Source organism: Oncorhynchus mykiss, chromosome 11, assembly GCF_013265735.2.
Source record: "Oncorhynchus mykiss isolate Arlee chromosome 11, USDA_OmykA_1.1, whole genome shotgun sequence".
NCBI lineage: Eukaryota > Metazoa > Chordata > Actinopteri > Salmoniformes > Salmonidae > Oncorhynchus > Oncorhynchus mykiss.
The window spans coordinates 69,469,823-69,485,634 of NC_048575.1; the positions used below are offsets into that span (position 1 = coordinate 69,469,823).

General features: G+C 41.9%; 1 protein-coding gene and 1 long non-coding RNA gene across 4 annotated transcripts; one reads left to right on the plus strand and one right to left on the minus strand.

Annotated features, from left to right (window-relative positions):
• The first annotated feature begins 1,227 nt into the window (after positions 1 to 1,227).
• On the plus strand, positions 1,228 to 15,109 carry LOC110536303 (elongation of very long chain fatty acids protein 7). 3 transcript variants are annotated; one of them, XM_021622025.2, is made up of 8 exons: positions 1,228 to 1,405; positions 11,167 to 11,255; positions 11,912 to 12,102; positions 13,137 to 13,217; positions 13,683 to 13,739; positions 13,928 to 14,033; positions 14,268 to 14,404; positions 14,571 to 15,109. In XM_021622025.2, the coding sequence occupies exons 2-8, from the start codon at positions 11,192 to 11,194 to the stop codon at positions 14,844 to 14,846; spliced, it is 912 nt and encodes a 303-aa protein (XP_021477700.2). In that variant the 5' UTR covers positions 1,228 to 1,405; positions 11,167 to 11,191; the 3' UTR covers positions 14,847 to 15,109. The 3 variants fall into 3 exon arrangements, with proteins under 3 accessions (XP_021477700.2, XP_036792114.1, XP_021477701.2); XM_036936219.1 differs by lacking the exon at positions 1,228 to 1,405 and adding an exon at positions 1,620 to 1,721; XM_021622026.2 differs by lacking the exons at positions 1,228 to 1,405; positions 11,912 to 12,102.
• On the minus strand, positions 4,114 to 9,126 carry LOC118937381. The gene is made up of 2 exons (XR_005034729.1): positions 9,053 to 9,126; positions 4,114 to 5,023 (listed from the first exon to the last, which is right to left on the minus strand). It is a non-coding gene; the product is annotated as an uncharacterized LOC118937381 (long non-coding RNA).
• Positions 15,110 to 15,812: the final 703 nt, after the last annotated feature.

Sequence of the window (15,812 nt, forward strand, 5' to 3'; positions counted from 1 at the left end):
CAAATAACTGAAAGTGAGTAGGTGTAATCTCCCAAATATCGCTATTTTTAAAACAAGCCATAGAAAGTTGATTGCAATTTCAATTTAATCCACTAGAAAAACAAATAATACAAGAAATATTGTGGTTAAACTCAAATATACTAATTGATAAAAATAAAAAAACTTTTTAAAACATTTTTTCAAAAAACAATTTTCGTAATTGATGTTATAAATACGACTGGTGTCGTCCATGCAGTGATGTCATCCATGCAGCTAATTTAAACATGGAAATGTCTGCCCTTCTCACTATTACAACCAACTAACTGCGAAATTACCGCAAAAATTGGAAGAGGAAAGGGGAAGAGGGAACAAGTCTGTCGGCCCTGTATTAAAGGCCATAATTGGTTAAAGAAAATTGTGATAAATAAAAAAAGTATACCAGTTTCATTGAAGGACCAAAAAATGGACAGCAGTGCCATATAGATTGCAAAATAGTTGGGAAGAGATTTTTGACGTACCGATTCCATGGTACATGGTTTATGAACTGATAAGCAAAACGACGGCAAATTCCAAACGTGGACTTTTTTCATTTAAATTATTATACAAATCAAATGTACAGAAACCCAGCCTACAATCCCAAACAGCAAGCAATGCAGGTGTAGAAGCACGGTGGCTAGGAAAAACTCCCTAGAAAGGCAAATAGAAATCCAATATGGATGGTGTTAAGAGATAGATGGGAGGGACTGATGGAGCTGAAGGTTGAGACTAATAACAAGATAACTAATATAAAACATACGGTGCCTGTAAAACGTATATAGGTTAGGAACTTTTTAGAAAGAGTACAGTTTGAAAGATGTGGCAAATGGAACTCAAATCGGATGGACATCATACATACAGATATATGGGAGAGGTTGAGGGTAGAGGAAGGACAATAGTTCAAATAAAACTCATTTAAAAAACTATTGTAAAATAGACTGTGACCATACAAATGTATGTATAAACTGGAAATACAGGCCTAAGTGTTGTTGTTCACTAGTTTGTTCCAATTGGGGGAGGCGTTGTAGGGTAATAAAGGAAATATATATTTTTTTAAATGTGTATGTGTGTGTTTTCACATACAACAGTGATTGCTTTTGATGAACACGCTTTATCTGCCTCCCAATGAAAACGAATTAGAAAATATATGTTTTATGTTTCTGGACGATATGTACTACGCTGCCATCTTGACCGAGCGGCGCTCCTCCCTCGCCGATTTTGCCCGTTCATGTCAAGGGCCAAAGACCGGTGCCCCACGCTTCAAGTTAATATAACTCACTCATTGGACGGCAGTTGCACAGTAGGGAAGCGACTCCCTGGAAATTACATTTGACACACCTGTCGTCAATTGCTTAAAGCTGAGCCGGATACTTCTCTCACAATATTGGAGGTTTGTGAATTGTGTTCCGGTAGCTTTTACCATATTGTGTTTTCTACATTATTCATACACTGAATAATAACTTCTGCCTTGTGTACGCAGTCTCAGCAGGATGAAGGTGTCATATTAACGTAGGCTATATACAGTAGGCTAAACGCCTCACTTATTTATTTTGCCTTTGTCACACATTGTCCGGCATTTTCTCTTAAGTGTAAACTGAGGTTGAAGGGATTTGCTTGAAGTCCGTGTTATGCGGCATCCATCTTTGCACCTGTTTCGATGCCTGGTCTGTGCTGCTGCAGCCCTGATCGATTCCTGTTTTTATCAGGTATCGTGCCTTTGAATCGGCTGTTGAATCTAACCTGGTCTTCAGGGGTGGCGATAAGGGAGGAAACATTTATTTTACTAAATTAAATACTTTTGTAATCTTGCTTCCCTAATTTATTTGAGATGTAATGTCGAGAGTGTGGCGCATAATTCATCACAACCCATTGCTGTGGTAAATTAGGAGTTTGATAAACGTTGAGCAATATTCCAAATGATCAGCGGTGGTTTTATTGGTATTTTCTCCTCAAGCCTTCAGGTCAATTTTATAATTCAGGTGTTGCGCATGCTGTTAGTTTTACCTTGCTGTCTAGCTGCGAATTCCTTGTCTAGAAAGACTAGGCCTATGATAAAAATACTGATCTATATTGTTTTCTCCAAACAATGATAATCATTATTTTAGATTTACTAATACAATTGTTCAGAAAGATATTTACGTAATACTTTTCTCCCAAAAAGATGAGGGTCAATTCTTTGTACCCGTTTTTTTTTTTCAATATTTTGTGCACCCTCTCCTTGCAAGGAAAATGGCACTATATAAATATTGGAGAACACATTTGGGTGGGTCATAATGCCATTCCTCCATACAGAATCTTCCCAGATGATTGACATCCTTCAGTCAATGTTTATGGATTAGATTACCCCCAAAGACCTCTATTTTAGTTTCATAAAATTATGTCCATAGCGCCTGGTTCCAGTCTAAGTGGTTCCAGTCTAAGTGCCAATACTGTTTAACAAGCTACCTTTGTTGGTTCCTCTCAATAATGTTTTTCTTTCTGGCAACTGTTCCAAAGAGCCTATTGGCAGGTGGCATCTAATTATGGCTTAGCAAACTTGGTGACCCCAAGATGTGACCAAGTACTGTGATTTCCCCAACTAGTCGATATACCGCGGAGTGTCTGGATACAGCATGGCCAAAAGTATGTGGGCACCCTTTCAAATTAGTGGATTTGGCTAATTCAACCACACCCATGCTGACATGTATATTAAATCTAGCACACAGCCATGCAATCACCACAGACAGACATTGGCAGTAGAATGGCCTGTACTGAAGAGCTCAGTGACTCAACGTGGTACCGTCATAGCATGCCACCTTTCCAACAAGTCAGTTGGTCAAATGTCTGCCCTGCTAGAGCTGCCCCACTCAACTGTTAGTGCTGTTATTGTGAAGGGGAAATGTCTAGAAGCAACAACGGCTCGGCTATGAAGTGGTAGGCCACACAAGCTCACAGAACGGGACCGCCAAGTACTGAATCGCTTGGTTGTAACACTAACTAGTTCCAAACTGCCTCCGGATGTAACGTCAGCACAATAAATGTTGGCCGGGAGCTTTGTGAAATGGTTTTCCATGGCCAAGCAGCCACACAAGCCTAAGATCACCATGCACAATGCCAAGCGTCGGCTAGAGGTGTAAAGCTCGCCGCCATTAGACTTAGGAGCAGTGGAAACGCTTTCTCTGGAGTGATAAATCACACTTCACCATCTGACAGACAAGTCTGGGGTTAGCGGATGCCAGGAGAATGCTACCTGTCCCAATGTATAGTGCCAACTGTAAAGATTGGTGGAGGAGGAATAATGGTCTGGGGCTGTTCTTCATGGTTTGGGCTAGAACCCCTATTAAGGAAAACCTTAATGCTACAGCATACATTCTAGACGATTCCGTGCTTCCAACTTTGTGGCAACAGTTTGGGAAGGCCATTACCTGTTTCAGCATGACAATACCCCTGTGCACAAAGCGAGGTACAGAAATTGTTTGTAGAGATCGGTGTGGAAGAACTTGACTGGCCTGCACAGAGCCCTGACCTCAACCCCATCAAACACCTTTGGGATGAATTGGAACGCAGACTGCGAGACAGCCTTAATCAACATCAACACTAATGCTCTTGTGGCTGAAAAGAAGCAAGTCCCCACATAAATGTTCCAACAGCTAACGTAAACTCAACCCATTCCGTACAAATGTGCTCAACCACGACATTCAAACGAGGCTGCAAATAAAACTAATTGGACTGTAGCGACTGTGTTGACTTCAAAATCTGGGGTGTGAACTACGTTTCTATTCAAGCGTTGATCGACATGGTAATGGCTCTATAGTATTGGAGAAAGGTTGAAAAAACGGACCCTCCGTTACATCTTGACGTGTCATCCTGTAACGTACAGCACGCATAAAGCAACTATTTCTGTCTTACAATCTCTCTCCACCAGGTGTAGCACTTCTCTTATCGTTTAAAATCAAGAAATTGACAGGTACGGGGGTAAGGGGGGATACCTAGTCATTTTTGCAAGCAATCATGAATCTCAAAGCCGCTGTTTACTTCTAAGATCACTTTAGCACCGCCCTAAAAACCTGATTCAAATTCGACACAAACCTTCAAATAGGTATGTAATGACACATTATATAAGCTCTTTATAGTGTTTTATTTATATTTTAAAGGTGATAAGTTGGACAGATCGAGTGGGGAAAAAAAGTTTTCCCACACATCTCTCCTCACTATCACGCATTAGTTTCGCTTCCCCACCCACCATTTTTAAAAACACCCAACGGAGCTCATTGCCTTCTTGAATCATACAGAAATGGGCAGCGTAGAGGTCATGTAATTGATTATGTTGGGAAGGGGAGAAACTGCTTTACAATGGTATTGACATTACAGTTGATCTGGAAGTATTACGTTTTTGGGGCGCTAAAATAAGGTCAATTGTACGGACCAAGGCGATGTCCAAAAGTGAGTGAGTTTACATTAGTAGAAAGCCTTCCCAGAATAGTGGAGGCGGTTATAACAGCAAAGGAGTGGACCAACTCCATATTAATTCTCATGATGTTGGAATGAGATGTTCGACGAGCAGGTATCCACATACTTTTGGTTGTGTAGTTTGAGTGGTATTTTCCTATAAGCTGAGAAGAACAAGTGGGGGGGAGGGGGGGGGGGGGGGGGGGTGGTGATGAGATTTGACTGATGAGTTACTTCCGGGATGACTGACTGAAATCCTCTCTGTGTAGCCTGATTGATGGGGTCTTCAAGGCCCATTGGAATACTTTTAAAAATGCATTCCCCCTTGAGGTAATCACTTATTTTACATGTCTGGAGAGTTGAACGTTAAGGCTTCCTCCTTTCACCAACCCAGTCCTGTATTTAAACTGTAGTCAGAGCTCTCGCTCATGGTCAATCTGTTCTGAGTAGTCTTCAACTTCTTCCCTCAGTAGAACTCAAGGTGTTTCCTCTGGTGTTCTTCGGCCATGACGTAGTCATTTCTGTATTTGGAGTACTGTAGTTTAATTGGGTATGTTTGATGTCTTCATCAGTGTGGGAGCTGTCAGACAGGAAAGGTGTGTCAGAGTTGCATAAACTGAAACAAACATGTCAAAGCGTGCGTAAGTGCGTCTAATGGGGTCACCATGTCACCCACATTTTATGAATGACTCCGACTAGAGTGCTATCCTCTTGTGTGTAGTCAAGACACCGTGCCTTATTGGTCAAAAGAATAACTTGCATGATCTGACCTTTTAAAGTGCCATGTGTAGATCCATGTAGTGTATTATCTCAAGTAATCACCTACTACACTACACTGCATCCGGAAAGTATTCAGACCCTTTGACTTTTCCACATTTTGTTACGTTACAGCCTTATTCTAAAACTGATTGAATAAAACATTTTCAATCCACACACAAATCGTAATGACTAAGTGAAAACTGTTGTTTAAAAAAAGAAGTTGTAACTGTATAAAAATAAGTATTCAGACCCTTTGCTTTGAGACCTGAAGTTGCGCCTGTTTCCATTGATCATCCTTGATGTTTCTACAATTTGGTTGGACATGATTTGGAAAGGCACACACATGTCCTATATAAGTTCACACAGTTGACAGTGCATGTCAGAGCAAAAACCAACCCATGAGGTCAAAGGAATTGGCCGTAGAGCTCTGAGACAGGATTGTGTTGAGACACAGATCTGAGGAAGGGTACCAAAACATTTCTGCAGCATTGAAGGTCCCCAAGAACACAGTGGCCTCCATCATTCTTAAATGGATCAAGTTTGGAACCAGCAAGACTATTCCTAGAGCTGGCCTCCCGGCCAAACTGAGCAATCGGTGGAGAAAGGGCCCTGGTCAGGGAGGTGACCAAGAACTCAATGGTAAATCTGACAGCGCTCCTCAGTGGAGATGGGAGAACTTTCCAGAAGGACAACCATCTCTGCAGTACTCCACCAATCAGGCCTTTATGGTAGAGTGGCCAGACAGAAGCCACTCCTCAGTAAAAGGCACATGACCATCCGCTTGGTGTTTGCCAAAAGTCACCTAAAGCACTCAGACCCTGAGAAACAAGATTCTCTGGTCTAATGAAACCAAGATTGAACTCTTTAGCCTGAATGCCAAGCGTCACATCTGGAGGAAACCAGGCACCATCCCTACGGTGAAGCATGGTGGTAGCAGCATCATGCCGTGGAGATGTTATTCAGTGGCAGGGACTGGGAGACTAGTCAGGATTGAGGGAAAGATGAATGGAGTCAAGTACAGAGTGATCCTTGCTCCAGAGTGTTCAGGACCTCCGACTGGGGGCAAACGTTCACCTTCAAACAGGACAACAACCCTAACCACACAGCCAAGACAACGCTAGGGTTGCATTTCTGAATGTCCTTGAGTGGCCCAGCCAGAGCCCAGACTTGAACCCTATCGAACATCTCGGGAGAGACCTGAAAATAGCTGTGTAGTGACGCTCCCCATCCAACCTGACAGAGCTTGAGAGGATCTGCAGAGAAGAATGGGATAAACTCCCCCTCAAGAAGACTTGAGGCTGTAATCGCAGCCAAAGGTTCTTCTGCAAAGTATTGAGTAAAGCGTCTGAATACTTTAGCAAATGTGATTTTATTTTATTGTCATGGGGCTATTGTGTGTTATGGCAGCAAAGGGGGGACCAATTCCATATTAATGCCCATGATTTTGAAATGAGATGTTCGACAAGGAGGTGTCCACATGTCTATTTGATTATGTTTTCTTTTGCCATTAGGTAATGATGATGTGTTCAGCGTTTGGATCTATTGCTTGCGGTAGTTTAAATAAAATAAAATGTATTTTTTATTTTTAATCCCAGCCCCCGTCCCCTTAGGAGGCCTTTTGGTAGGCCGTTATTGTAAATAAGAATTTGTTATTAACTGACTTGCCTAGTTAAATAAAAAATAAACATTTGCCCTCGGCTCAACTCATATGATTTGAGTTTTATAGAGGGCAACTCTGTGCTTGAACACTTAATGCCAGTTCAGGCATATCCTGTAGACTTACTAGTACTCTGATCTGTTTTATATAGGGAAATCTAGTTTTGAATGTTCCATGCATCCCCTTGCTTGGGTGAGAAGGCCCTGGATAGGGTTGAGGTTTGTGCTGAAATGGGAGCTGCTCCCTTTCTCCTCTTACTGTATACTGTTCCCTTAAACCAGTCAGACAGCATTTGATTGTTAAAGCTTACGTTCTTATCTTAAGGTAGTTTCACGCGGTAGGCTTTGTCAGATAACACTGTGTATCCAATACTCTGGAACTTTACACGGGTCTGTTAGATTTCATAACCACCTTGTATACTGTGATGTTGATTTACACGTTTGAGTCTCTTCTGTACACAATACTGTATTCAGTAAATGTATTGTGTGTTGTTTGTGTGTTTTGGAATACTTTAAAGTCAAATACTTCCAAAGGACAATGTGTAGTTTTCAGGCAGATTTGATCTGTGTGGATCTTTAGAATTGTTAAGTTTCTTGGTGTCCCCAGTGATGGGTTCCGTTTGTCTTCTCTTATTGATGCCCCTCACAAATCAGACCTTTAACTCAATTATTCAGTTAATTTGAATGGCCTGGGAGGAATTTTGCGTACTTGTGAATATCAAGAAAACTGAAGTTCCTATTCAAAAAGCCCTACCCCTCTAGGAATTTTAAAGCGACTGCTTCACGTGGTTTGTCTAAATGCAGGCTTGTTGTACTAGCCATTACTTGGGCTACATGTTATGATGAATCTTGAAGAGCATTTATAAAATTAACCATCCTCTCCTGCTTGAGATGTTTGGCATGATGGCTTAGATATCTACTGGTTTAGTATGCAGGAAACAGTTGGAAAGGAAATCTGACTTGGACATGGTGAACATGTCAGACAGCAATCCAGTTGTGTTGAGTGTTGGCCTAATTGTTATACAATGCAGCTTTCTTCCATGGCTTGGCATTCTGTGTCTTCGGGCTGTGGTATTATTGAATAGAGAGATGATGACAGGATAGTAATGCTCGCCGCATGTAGCTGTTCTCTCTGTAAATGCATGGCATTTATCCTTACCCATTAACAGGGAGGGAGCTATCCTTGATTTACCCACTTCATATGTATATACTGTATTCTAGTCTGGGCTCATCCTATATAACTACTGCTGTATACACCTTTTACTATTACAATACTGTCTATACAGACCATTTGTGTGTATTATTGCACTGTTGGAGCTAGGAACATAAGCATTTTTCGTTACACCCGCGTAGGGCTAGGCGATATGGCCAAAATATCATGTATGGTATTTTTCAAGTTTGACAGTATTTTATGTTTTTGATTTAATAAAAGTTCTACGTGTGACCCTAGGGTGGCAACACATATATTCAAAATTATTTCTATGGGTCTTTCTCCATTTTGATTGTTTTATACTGTTCAATTCAATTTCAACCTAAAATAATTTCCTGCACTCATTTGAGATCATTTACACACAGCCACGATATGGGCAAAACAACGAGGCATTATTTTTAACCAAATGTTGCAATTGCGATGTAGATCAAAACACTTGGGTGAACTTTTGGAAGCATGGAAATATAACGTTTATTACAATTCTATAGTTAGAATATAAATAATAGTGGGCACGTTGAATACAGTGTTTGACATGACAATTAATGAAAATGCCATGAATGCGTTACTGTCACAGGGTAGGAACCAAATTGATGTTCAGTGTTTCCTAGGGAACCCTATAATCTTTGGCTACATTAAATATTTATTCATGTAGCCAACATATGCATGCTTCGCCTATTCCTCTTTGACTTAGAAGATACTGTTGCAAAAACAACATGCTGATTTAATCCTCCACCACTACTGGTATCAGGCTGTATTAGCTAGCTACGCTTGCTCTGACTCAGTACTTTTATTAGCCAGTTAGCTTGTCAGCGATTAGCAGTAGTGGCTAACACGATTTAGCGTAACTTGCTAAGAAAATACAAATTAGCGGTTTGCAGATGTAAGAAACACAAACTATTTGTAATTATAGAACGCTGGGGATTTATATTAAAATCAAAGTGGAAACATCGGTGTCATCAAGATGGTTGCATGTGCTGCATTTACCTTGCCGACTGAACGAAAGTGTATCGTGGTCAAGCAACAACAACATGCGCTCCTTTGAGTGACGGGTGGGACTGGGTCTGTGTGGAAAGCCGCATGGAGAGGGATGACTCAAGTACCGGAGTAAACTATAAAAATTGACGTTACACACGGCGTATCACATTTACCAAACGTTCAAATACCGTTATAGAAGCTAAAGTAAAAACAAACCTGTCCGTGCATAAATACCGGTGTGTATAGCTCTACACCCGCAATTATATCTGCAAAATATTCTTACGCAACCAATACAATTTTCTTTGACCGATTCAGTTGTGGTCTTTATCGTCTGTAGCCTAGTGGTTAAGAGCAAGGAGCCAGTAGCCAAAAATAATCCCCTAGCCGACTGCGTGAAAAATGGGTCTGTACCCAAGAGCAAGGCAATTAACCCTAATTGCTTCTGTAAATCGCTCTGGATAAGAGCAACTGCTAAATTACTCAAATGAAATGTGTGTAACCTTCCCCCTGCCTAGCAACAGGTATGTTGTCTTGGGAATGGTATACTTGAGCAATAAGGCCAGAGGAGGTGTGGTATATGGCCAATATACCACAGCTAAGGGCTGTTCTTAGGCACAACGCAGAGTGGTATATTGGCCATATACTACAAACCCCCAAGGAGCCTTATTGCTATTATAAATTGGTTACCAATGTAATTAGAGCAGTATAACTAAATGTTTTGTCATACCCGTGGTATACGGTCTGATATACCATGGCCTTCAGCCAATAAGAATTCATGGCTCAAACGTGGCTCAAAGTTTTATAATGATATTTAGAAAACAGGCCATCTTAAATAAGGGAAAAATGTTGAGTAGAATACATGGGTGATACTGATACTCAACTGAGTTGTATAAAATACACTTGCGTGTGTGAAACTGACTTTGTCCCAATGTGAACGTGTGCCACACACTCCAGTCAATGAGTGTTTTGCTGCTCCCTGCATGCTGACCATGTCTGCGTTTCCAAATGGCACCCTATTTAGTGCACTACTTTTGACCAGAGCCCTATGTGTGCGGAACCCTGACTGATGGCCATTGTACTATCAACACTCCTTCCCTAGTCTCCCTCTGAGCTACTGACAGAAGCAGAGAAATGCTGATCCGATTATTTTCACTTCAACAATAGTCTTTCGCGCATGGCTGGTATATTGTGTTATATGACCCGTCCACTTTGGGTCACCATATTTGAATATGTATATTTATAAGAGGCAAATGGGTTATCTAGGACACGATGGCAGTTTTCAAGGGATCCTTCGGTATTTTGGCAATCGGGCCCTTTATCTACTTCCCCAGAGTCAGATGAACTCGTGGATACCATTTTTATGTATACGTGTGGTTTGAAGGAAGTTGCTGATTAGCATTAGCACAATGACTGGAGGTCTATGGGTATCTGCTAGCATATACCCATAGACTTATAGTCATTGTGCTAACGCTAGTTAGCCTTGGCTCTCAAAACTACCTCCAAGTGATATCCACAAGTTAATCTGACTCAGGGGAAGTAGATAAAAGCCTTGGTGACAAAATCCCGAAGTATCCCTTTAAGAAAAGGGTGTAAGATTGAGATTAAGGGATGTTACTTCATGTGGATCATCCCTGTAGGACTGCCTAAAATGTGTAGCTCTGTATTACCTCTGTCGAAAATGTGATTTTTTTCCCCCCCAGTGTTTTATATCTATTTCCACAATTGTGTTGGAATAATACTGTGAAATTGTGAAAATTCTGGTCTTTTTAGTGTAAGAATGGTTTGAAAAGACTGCCTGAAACTTCAGCCTGTTTGGTGTGATGGAGTTTTGGCCTGCCTGCTTGACACCAGGCGGTAAATAGACCAATAAGAACTCTCTGCCAATAACAGCTCATTTTTGTTTTTCCCCTCCCCGCTCAAACCACTCCCAGACAATCCAAGCAAAATAATTCTTGCTTGAGAAATTGCCCTTTGCTAAGAAGCCATTTTTGTTTATTTTTGACAATTTTAATTGAAAACACAGTAAGGTAACGGTTTACCTTAATGTATTTTCTGTTAGCCATAAATTATTTGAAAAACAGCTGTATTGGGCCTTTAACCTATGACCCCAGTGTTTCCTCCAGGACAGCTAAAGGAGCTCCGGGAGACATGGAGTTCAGGGATCTAACGACCAGGGTCGGACTCTGGTATGGGAACTTCATGAATAATGCAGGTGAGGATCCATCACTAACTGCTGTCCAGCAACAATGAATAGATTGAGTTTTGGTATTAAAAAGGCAAATGGGTTTTAGGCTACACGTTTCAGGCAAATGGGTCTCCCGAGTGCCGCTGCGGTCCAAGGCACTGCATCTCAGTGCAAGAGGTGTCACTACAGTCCCTGGTTGGAATCCAGGCTGTATCACATCCGGCCATGATTGGGAGTCTCATAGGGCGGCGCACAATTGGCCCAGCGTCGTCCGGGTTTGGCCGGGGTAGGCCAGCGTCGTCCGGGTTTGGCCGGGGTAGGCCGTCATTGTAAATAAGAAATTGTTCTTAACTGACTTGCCTGGTTAAATAAAAAAAAATGGATATACTTTTGTATGTTTTCAGTAGAAGCCAAAGTATAACGAATGAAAGCATTATGCAACATTCTCTTCCTATGTTTTCCTTGGTGGAAGTAGACAGATATTGGCTGTGTATCTAGCCGAGGTTGGTCTTCTGGGGTTGATGAAATAGCGCTGATCATCATCATTACAAGCCATGAGAATCAACTGTAACCTACCCTCTTAAACATATTGTTGGTGCATCACAGTTGAATGCTTGGCTAGATGGCATGATGTACTGATTTATTTTATTGAATCATATACTCAACCCTTCTCTGCTGTCAAGACCCCAGGACAGAAGACTGGTTTCTCATGTCATCGCCGCTCCCCCAGACCGTAGTAATCGTGGCGTACATCTACTTTGTGACGCGGCTGGGGCCCAGGCTCATGGAGAAACGCAAGGCCTTCCACCTCAAAGAAGTTCTCATCATCTACAACTTCAGCGTCGTTGCCTTGTCCCTCTACATGTGCTATGAGGTGGGTCTCTTTCTCAATGGACTTCTGACAGGCTGTAGTGTTTTATACTGCCTCGTCAAGCAGGACAGTCTGAGACGAGCGGCAAAAAAATGAAGCAGTTGGGATTTCTCAAGTTTAATATGAAGAAGGCTATGCTTCAGGATCACAATGATGCATCATTTCATACTTAATTACTTTCTTCTGATCATTACATTGTCAGCGGCAAGACAAACTTAATCTCAAAATAGTTGGAGCCTTTTTTATTTGCAAGGTGTTTTTATACCAATGTTTCAAAATCAAATCACATACGGTACACATATTTAGCAGCCGTTATTGCGGGTGTAGCGAAATGCTTGTGTTCAAATATAATGTTATTTGTCACATACACATGGTTAGCAGATGTTAATACGAGTGTAGCGAAATGCTTGTGCTTCTAGTTCCGACAATGCAGTAATATCTAACAAGTAATCTAACCTACCAATTTCACAACAACTACCTTATACACACAAGTGTAAAGGGATGAAGAATATGTACATAAAGATATGCGTCCTGGAGGGCAGGTAGTTTGCCCCCGGTGATGCGTTGGGCAGACTGCACCACCCTCTGAGTTCATATAACACATGCGTGAAACGGAAGTAGATTGAGGGTTTTCCATTGACACTAGTTCATTGTAGGGGCACAGATCAGTGATTTACCTCAAGGAAACAGGAAAGGATGCCTTTTGGGGACAAATTCCTCCCTGTTGACTGGTGTGCAGAACCTGTCTTGAGCAGGAAATGCAGGTCATGATCCATAGGCCATATAGTGAAATGTATTTTTTGTTCCACTCTTTTGTCAGACTGTCAAGGTTTAATGGTTGTCACCAAACACCAACTTGTACTTGGTATTAAGAAACGTGTGTGGGGGAGGGGGGTGTCGTCATACTTTCTTTAGTTTCAGTGTGAAGACGATACATTTTTATTGATGTTTAATGTTTGCATAAAGGAGAGCCATGCAACAACTAGTGTGTTGTGATTTGGAGTATGTTTTTAATTCATTGCCTCTTCTTCCTGTAGTATGTGATGTCGGGCTGGGGGACGGGCTACACGTTCCACTGTGACCTAGTGGACTACTCGGACTCGCCGCAGGCAGTGAGGGTAAGAGCTGTGGAATGTGACTCTACCTGCAACAGACAGGCAGAGAACTACTACTGGTCGTTCCTCTCTTATGAGCACCCATTCACCTGTGGAATCCCCCACTGACTCTAGCATGCCAACAAGCTGTTGGAACAAAGAAGCATTGAGAGCAGGTCATTCCATAGGAGTGATTCACACCACGTTTCCTGTGTTGCATAATATCATTAGTTGTGTGGTGAGGCCTGTTAGGCCGCCACCATCCTACCAAAGCAGGCTGACTATTCCAGCAGTCTTTTCAAACAGCTCTTACACTGAAAGGGCATTGTCATTTTCACAGTATTATTCTAACCTCATATTGTGTAAATGCATATAAAACAGGAAACTCATATTATTTACTTTAAAAGTTCAGTGCTGTGACAGGTACACGCTTTGCTTATCTGTAAGTAACGTAGTTATACTTGTCACTAATAACCTCTCTCTCCTTAGATGGCAAGGACATGTTGGCTCTACTACTTCTCAAAGTTCATAGAGATGTTGGATACGGTAAGTTGGTTCTTTTTAGTACAGCTTTCTGACTATCTGTGTCTCGCTTGTTCAGATGGGGTTGGGTTAAATGCGGAAGACATATTTTGGTTGACTGCATTGTTGTACAACTGATTAGGTTTCCCCTTTCCCTTCTGTCATTTTCACTCCTGTTCTGTTCTAAATGGCTGAATTCTCCCTCCTGTCAGATCTTTTTTGTTCTGAGGAAGAAGAACAGCCAGATTACGTTCCTCCATGTCTACCATCACTCCATAATGCCCTTTACCTGGTGGTTTGGTGTCCGCTTCGCTGCAGGTACAGTAGACAAGAACTTGAGTTACTCCCATGACTGTATTAAACTACTTACAAATGGGCATACTACCAGATGTATGTAGTGATTGACTGTCCCAGAAAAATGTCAGTATTCAGCAGGTCATCTTCCTTAGGAGCTGTTGTAGGAAGTGGAACCTGGAAACCTGTCCATCTAGGGTTAGCATTGCCCAATAGAACAGCAAACCATGACTGCTAATTGCTGGTGTCGTCCTCCAGGTGGCCAGGGGACGTTCCATGCCCTGTTGAACTGTGTGGTCCATGTCATCATGTACTCTTACTACGGCCTGTCTGCCCTGGGCCCCGCCTACCAGAAGTACCTCTGGTGGAAGAAGTATCTCACCACCATTCAGCTGGTTCGTACTGCACTTCACTACTACACTAGTGGGGGAGTTGAATTTGAACCAATACGAGAGAGCCACCCATAAGTTTTTATGGACAAGGATATTCTGTTGGGCCTCTTGGGATGGTGGTCTTATATGTTCAAAACAAGTAATATATAACCTTCCTGTCTGTCCTCAGATCCAGTTTGTGATCGTGACCACCCACATCTGGCAGTATTTCTTCATGAAGGACTGTCCCTACCAGTTCCCCATCTTCATCTACATAATAGGCCTCTACGGCCTGGTCTTTCTCCTCCTCTTCCTCAACTTCTGGTACCACGCCTACACCAAGGGCAAGAGGCTGCCCAAAGTCCTTCAAGCCAAAACTTGGGCCCACCCCTACAATAAAACTAATGGCCAATACAATAGTGAAATAACCAACGGGAATGGTTTCCATCACGACAAGAATAAGTGACAGGGTGTCCAGCAAATCAGGCTAAGGATTTGGGGTTGAATGCATTTGAATATCAGCCTATTCAGCAACTGAAATTAGACATGGATTTCCAATATAAGTCAGCACACCTTTGAATTCAAAGATAATTGACACCAACCCTCTGGACCTTCTGATCTCTTCTGTTCTCTCTGCCAAGGCAATCTCTTCTGTTCTCTCTGCCAAGGCAATCTCTTCTGTTCTCTCTGCCAAGGCAATCTCTTCTGTTCTCTCTGCCAAGGCAATCTCTTCTGTTCTCTCTGCCAAGGCAATCTCTTCTGTTCTCTCTGCCAAGGCAATCTCTTCTGTTCTCTCTGCCAAGGCAATCTCTTCTGTTCTCTCTGCCAAGGCAATCTCTTCTGTTCTCTCTGCCAAGGCAATCTCTTCTGTTCTCTCTGCCAAGGCAATCTCTTCTGTTCTCTCTGCCAAGGCAATTGCTCAAAGCTTTGACCCAAAGCTGTACTGTACTTTTCTATTACATATTTTCCATTTTTATACCTGTGCTTTCCTTTCCTGTTCAGGGTGAGTCTGTGTTTTTAATAAACAGATTTTGAATGTTAGATAAGTGTTCGGTTAGCCAATGGTGAGACCGTTCAGTAGCTTTGTCTAGTTCTGTCAAACCAGCCTGAATAACCTACACTTCCTATGACCTGCTGTTTAGAATTGGTGCTGAAGCTCTCTAGTTTTGGCTGCAGGATTCAGCTTTGTGACCTTGCTTTCAGCTGTTTTTTATTTTTCAATACCTGTAGTTTTTATACATTTGTTTGTACATTTAATTATAAACATTTCTGTATTATGTTATTGAGTCTAGCCTTGAGGATGATTTTGTCTATCGGCCATCTCCCAGTAAGGGCCTGAATTATTTCCTGGGCCTGTTCTCATGGCTGGGAAAAACTCTGGGCCCTACCCATAGTACACCTGTAATGGTGGAGGGGTACAGGAAAACCATTG

Coding starts and splice junctions, on each gene's coding strand:
- LOC110536303 (XM_021622025.2), top strand. CDS start 11,192: ATGGAGTTCAGGGATCTAACGACCAGGGTCGGACTCTGGTATGGGAAC. Junction 13,218..13,682: donor ACTCGCCGCAGGCAGTGAGG/GTAAGAGCTGTG, acceptor CTCTCTCCTTAG/ATGGCAAGGACATGTTGGCT. Junction 13,740..13,927: donor TCATAGAGATGTTGGATACG/GTAAGTTGGTTC, acceptor CCCTCCTGTCAG/ATCTTTTTTGTTCTGAGGAA.